Source organism: Puntigrus tetrazona, chromosome 5, assembly GCF_018831695.1.
Source record: "Puntigrus tetrazona isolate hp1 chromosome 5, ASM1883169v1, whole genome shotgun sequence".
Lineage (NCBI taxonomy): Eukaryota > Metazoa > Chordata > Actinopteri > Cypriniformes > Cyprinidae > Puntigrus > Puntigrus tetrazona.
In genome coordinates this window covers 27,001,430-27,007,292 of record NC_056703.1, presented here as the reverse complement: position 1 = coordinate 27,007,292, position 5,863 = coordinate 27,001,430, and the positions used below count along the sequence as shown (strand labels likewise).

The 5,863-nt window shown below is 38.7% G+C and overlaps 1 protein-coding gene across 1 annotated transcript in view; it reads left to right on the top strand.

Moving 5' to 3' along the window:
• LOC122345427 (ribosomal protein S6 kinase alpha-1-like) overlaps positions 1–5,646 on the top strand; it is a 12,852-nt gene extending 7,206 nt beyond the window's left edge. The window contains exons 11-20 of the mRNA XM_043239546.1: positions 4–106; positions 686–816; positions 1,556–1,681; positions 1,838–1,927; positions 2,046–2,204; positions 2,952–3,113; positions 3,237–3,313; positions 3,418–3,535; positions 3,623–3,760; positions 3,842–5,646. Coding sequence (XP_043095481.1) covers positions 4–106; positions 686–816; positions 1,556–1,681; positions 1,838–1,927; positions 2,046–2,204; positions 2,952–3,113; positions 3,237–3,313; positions 3,418–3,535; positions 3,623–3,760; positions 3,842–3,964 — 1,227 coding nt within the window. The 3' untranslated portion in view covers positions 3,965–5,646. The remainder of the gene's footprint in view (positions 1–3; positions 107–685; positions 817–1,555; positions 1,682–1,837; positions 1,928–2,045; positions 2,205–2,951; positions 3,114–3,236; positions 3,314–3,417; positions 3,536–3,622; positions 3,761–3,841) is intronic.
• Positions 5,647–5,863: the final 217 nt, after the last annotated feature.

Here is a 5,863-nt window from a genome sequence, read left to right as displayed (position 1 = left end):
CAGAAACTTTTTAGACGAGAAATAAAACCTCCATTTAAGCCAGCTGTGGCCAGACCTGACGACACCTTTTACTTTGACTCAGAATTCACTTCTCGTACCCCTAAAGGTTAGGAATCGTTTCTAAGATCTGTGACTAGTCTCATTAGTTCTTGTGGACAATGGCAAGAATAGTTGACATGCAAAACAAACTACTGGAGAATTTAAAGAGATGGTTCACCTAAAAATGGAAATTCTGTTATTTACCCATGCTCACATTGTTTTGAAACCTAAACGATGGCCTTTTTGTTCAGTTAAAAACAAAAGGAGTTTTTTAATAGAATGTTATCAGAAAGCTCTCCAAACAGGATAAAAAAAAATACAATTACAGCGCCAGAAGTTAAATATCAAGTATTATGAAACTTTGATTGAAGGGCAGACCTAATTTGAACTACTCGCTTGCAAAATTTTTGTTACATATAATGATGGCCTCCATTCAAGTTTATTTCATGGAAAAGAGCAGTGTGAAAATTCAGCTTTCTATGTCACACAAAAGAGAAAAAAATAGAATTGAATGACATAATTATCACAATATAAATTTCTGGGTGAACTCTCTCTTTCATAGTCTCTGTGGTCTCTTCATGGCTGTAGTTTCATCTTGAGCTTGAGCCCGAGTTTTTTTTTTNNNCTGCTTCTTGGCCTTTCTCAGATTCCCCAGGCGTTCCCCCCAGTGCAGGGGCTCATCAGCTTTTCCGGGGCTTCAGCTTTGTTGCCACGGCGATGCTAGAGGAGGAGGGCAAAGAAGAGCCCTCTCAGCCCCCTCCACACCCTGTGGTACAGGTTAATGATCTATATTATATGTCAAAAGACATCTGAAAATAACTTTGTATTTAGTTACGACATTCCTTGTCAGCTTTTATGATCGTTTACAACAGTATTACGGAGCTCAGTTTAAACTTCAGTTAACCAGTGGAATGGCATTAATTAACACAGAATTTAATTTAGTTTTTTTGCTACAGTGTAAATTTTTTTTTCTTGTCGTGGCTGTTTAAAATGAATAAATTCATTTTTATGCAATGATGAAAGTAATAAGGATATCTGACCTTAACACCTGCAAGGACTGTTTAAAGGGTGTTCACTTATGAAACCATTAAATTACTTGAGGTTAGACTCTAACCTGTTTTGAACCCATAAACATAATCATAAATCATAGGATGATTAAACTATGTGAGCTTGAAATGGCTGACCACTAGGTAGCAGTATTTCTACCTTTTCACTTTGATTTACGTAAGAGTGAGTGTAATGCACTTTAATGGAGATGAAGATGATACAGTGGTTAAATGTTAATGAAGGATGCGATTTAGTTAAAAAATAAAAAATCTGCTGTTATTGAGAGCATCCTGCGCTATCCAGCATGCACCGTGTTGAGTTCAAACTGTAGTAATGTGATGTTTGTGCCTTGTGTAAAAGAATGTAATCAGTGTGTACAGTGTTCATTAATTTTATTAAATGTAAATATTGGTGCATGTGTGTGTGGCTGTTCTAATACTCCCTCTCTTGTGTATCTGTCTCCAAGCAGCAGCTTCATGGTAAGAACATCTTGTTCAGTGACGGTTACATACTGAAGGAGGACATCGGCATGGGCTCTTTCTCTGTCTGCAAGCGCTGCATACACAAAGCAACCAACACAGAGTATGCAGTAAAGGTCCGACCCTCACACTGTTAACCTCTCAATTTTTTTACTGACATCTTAAAATCTGTGTTTTAGATTTTTTTTTTTTTNTAGACTATGTTTACTAAAAGAGTAATGTGGTCTTCGGGTGACTAATACTGTGCTTTATTTAACGTATTATTCTGATAGGTGATTGATAAAACAAGCACCGACCCATCAGAAGAGATTGAGATCCTGCTGAGATACGGCCAGCACCCCAACATCATCACTCTCAAAGATGTAACAGCATATCGTTTCGCAATTAAAATATCAACTGCATTTTTGAAATTTAATATACGCACACAATACAGAGAGCTAAAAATGCCATATTTAATTAACAAAAAAACCTGTGGTGCAGGTGTACGATAATGGGAAGCAGGTGTACCTGGTCACTGAGCTGATGCGAGGAGGCGAACTGCTGGATAGAATCCTCAAGCAGAAGTTTTTCTCAGAAAGGGAGGCTAGTGCTGTGCTGCACACTATCACAAAGACTGTGGAATACTTGCACTGTCAAGGGGTGAGAAAACATGCATGGACAAACATAATTACTTGTAGATAAAAGCCTGCCGCTGTCACTAAATACGTTCTTACGATTCCCAGGCCTTTCTTTCCCCCTCCTCTTTAATGGTGTTCCCCAGGGCTCCTCCCTAGGCCCACTTCTGGTCTACTCCCTTTGTTCCTTCTCCATTGTTTGCAACAGTTTATGTGATTAAATAGTTTTTATGTTGACATCTTTCCCAGAAGAACCACAATAGATATGCTTTCTAGGCCTAATGTCATCCTGTAGCCTTTTATATCACATTATAGCAGAGCTTGAAAAATGAAAAAATGGGCTCAAATCAATTCCATTAAACCACTCTTCACTGAAATCTTACTCCAGTATAGTAGTAAAGAGGGATTGAGGGCAATTGTAACACTACATGTATATTATCACAGTATTTGATAGAATTATAGATCTTTGAATTAAACGCATTCCCAAAAGAATTAGTGCCATATAAACTATAAAATAATTAAAAGTATTATTAAAACTGGTTGAAATGGGTTAACAAAATGTATTTTTCGGGTGGTACATCTGCCTATTATGGGGGAAATTTTAACACTCAGCTTGAAATTGAATGTCTTTTTCATAAATACTGCACTATTAATGTTACAAGCTGGCACATATTGATACTTTTGTACCTAAAGATGGCAGGTAAAATTGTAGCCATCTGTGAAAATGTATATGATTTTAAAATTCCTTGTGTGTGTGTTGTTTTTTCTACAAGTTGTGCACAGGGACCTGAAGCCAAGTAATATTCTATATGTTGATGAGTCTGGAAATCCAGAATCTCTGCGCATCTGTGATTTCGGTTTTGCCAAGCAGCTCCGGGCAGACAATGGTCTCCTCATGACACCCTGCTATACTGCCAACTTTGTAGCACCCGAGGTGAGTGTTTTTTCTCACAACAAACTGAGGAATTCTGTGGACTTATTTGTAGCAAAGGACGATCAGTACTATCTTTATATTTTTCTCAATAACTGTGCTGAAAGTTATCGTTTTGTGTTGCAGGTACTGAAAAGACAGGGCTATGATGAGGGCTGTGACATTTGGAGTCTTGGAGTATTACTATACACTATGCTTGCTGGGTAAGAATGCACACAAATTCACTGTAATTATTAATAAATATAGTACACATAAAATTCGAAAGCACGCTCACATTCTTTTTTCCTTTCATTTTTATTTGTCCCAGTTTTACACCATTTGCTAACGGACCAGAAGATACTCCAGAAGAGATTCTGAGTCGGATAGGGAGCGGGCGCTTTACTCTGACAGGAGGCAACTGGGACGCTGTGTCTGATGCTGCCAAAGTAGGCCATGACCCCACCCCCATCCACAGCCATTCTAACCGCTCTAACGCGGCTTTTATTTTCTCACACACATGATTTTCCACGCAGGATCTGGTCTCTAAGATGCTTCACGTGGATCCTCACCAGCGACTCACAGCCAAGCAGGTCCTGAAGCATCCATGGATCATTCAAAGAGACAAACTTCCCAACAGCCAGCTACAACATCAAGATGCCAAGCTTGTCAAGGTATCACAGCCATGAGGCTCTTACATTTATTACATAGAACGTAAATGGTGGTCTGGTACTTCACCAACTCTCTTTTTACAGGGGGCGATGGCCGCCACATACTCAGCACTAAAGAGTTCCCAACCACCCCCTGAGCTGAAGCCCATCGAGTCCTCATTTCTGGCGCAGAGACGGGTGAAAAAGCTTCCTTCCACATCTCTGTAGAGACCGAGGGAAGGAGACGTGAAGAACTCCAGACTGAATGCAGTTGTGGAAAGGATGGATGTATGAAAGAACCACACTGAAGCTCTACAGACTAAAGACGGTCTCTTGAACCTGCCCATGACATCAGCACTGCAGTGGAGCTGTCAAGCAAGCTAGGCAAGGGTGGTGATTGGCTGATGAAGTTTGAGGGGCGTGGCCAGTGAGGATTCCGTTCTCCCTTAGAAGTAGGGGTGTGTGTTTGTGTGTGCGTGCGTATGAGAGAGAGAAAGAGAGAGAGAATTCAAAAAACCGGGTAAAGGATAATGTTATAAAATAGATGATATTCCCAGTGCATTTGTCTTGGTACTGTAATACCTAAATATCAACACTGCTGAATTTTTGTTAGTTTTGCATTTTGTAAATTCTTTTTTTTTTTTACCTCTATAGTTTGTTCAACTGGATTTCATGTTTGATCTGTCTTTTCAGCTGTTCTGCTTCCCATTGTCGAGTAGATCTCTCTTAGTCAGTCTTTTACTAAAAGCTCAAAGCGGCCTTTAGTGAGAATCAGAGATGATCCGGTATAATATTTCACCCACATGGTCGAGTAAAGGTTAAATATATCTTCCATAATGATCCTCTGAGCATGTTCACACGACTAAACATAGTCATAGACTAAACATAACCTAAACATAGTGGAGAATGGAAGTGCTTTCTGCATGGATTTGTACAATGCTGTCTTGTTTCTTTCTTGTTTTCCCCAACCCGGCACTTTTGCTTGGTGAACCTGTCAGCACTGGTGAGGACTGTTCAGAAAATGTCTTCTCGTGTGTTTATTAAAGTAAAGAATGAAAAAAGTGTGTACGTGAGATGACATCTGAAGCTTGTGGCATGGAAAAATGTTGCTCTTGTTAGATCAGTGCTTTTTTTGGATATTGACTGCTGTCTCCTGTGCTTTGATTTTGATGTTGTTGTTTTTTTTTGCTTAAAGAGAAGTTATTTTATAAAGGCACATTGAGCACAAACGTGTATAAATATGACAGCTGAGGAAATGATTTAATGATTGTGTATATTTTTACTCCTTGTTCTCCCGGCATTCAGATGCCTAGTGTGGTTGGAACTATCAACTTTATTGTGCTCAGGCTGTTCTTAGCGATGCCTTGCAAATTCATGAAGCCTTGTCTTGCAAGTATTGCACCCTTATCCAGTCAAACGCATCTTCAAAGTTTTAGGATGTGCTTGGAGTGTTGTTTTGCTTTTCCCTTTCCACAATTCTTGAATTAAAAATTCTGAAAAAGTCAGTGCTCTGACATAAAGAATTAGAAAAGCACCTATTTTTGATTGTGTTTGACTATTAAAATGAAGAGTTTTACTAGTAATAGCTCACTCCAAAATGAAAATTGTAATTTACTCACCCTCGTGTCTTTCCAAACCTGCATTGTAAGACTGTCTTTATTCCACAGAAAATATCATGTCCAACCTATATTTTTAGGACCAAGAATTCACTTAAGAATTCATCCAACTGGAAAGAATATCATGGCCATTCTACTATAAATAGAACGTTACACAGGTTTGGAATTGCACTGAAATGCACAGAATATTCATTCATTATTCCTTTAAATCTTTCAGTCACTTTAAAAAAAAAACGTAACTGGAACAGAATTTGGAATTGTCTAAAGTATTAAAAATAAAAAAACGTAGGCCTAGTCTCTCTGTAATTGTGCATTTTGTTTCTCCTAAACCCTGTTTGCTCTTTGTGTGCTGTTTGGGGTTATTCTTGCCTAATCTTTTAAAAAAAACAGTTGTGATTTATTTGTCCTTCCTTGAAGAAAAAAGATGCTTTATTTGCTGGGAGTCACAGCATTCGGTCGTATTACTGTGTAAATGTGTTTGTTTCTCCTGCCTGATGTTGGGGTGGGTGGG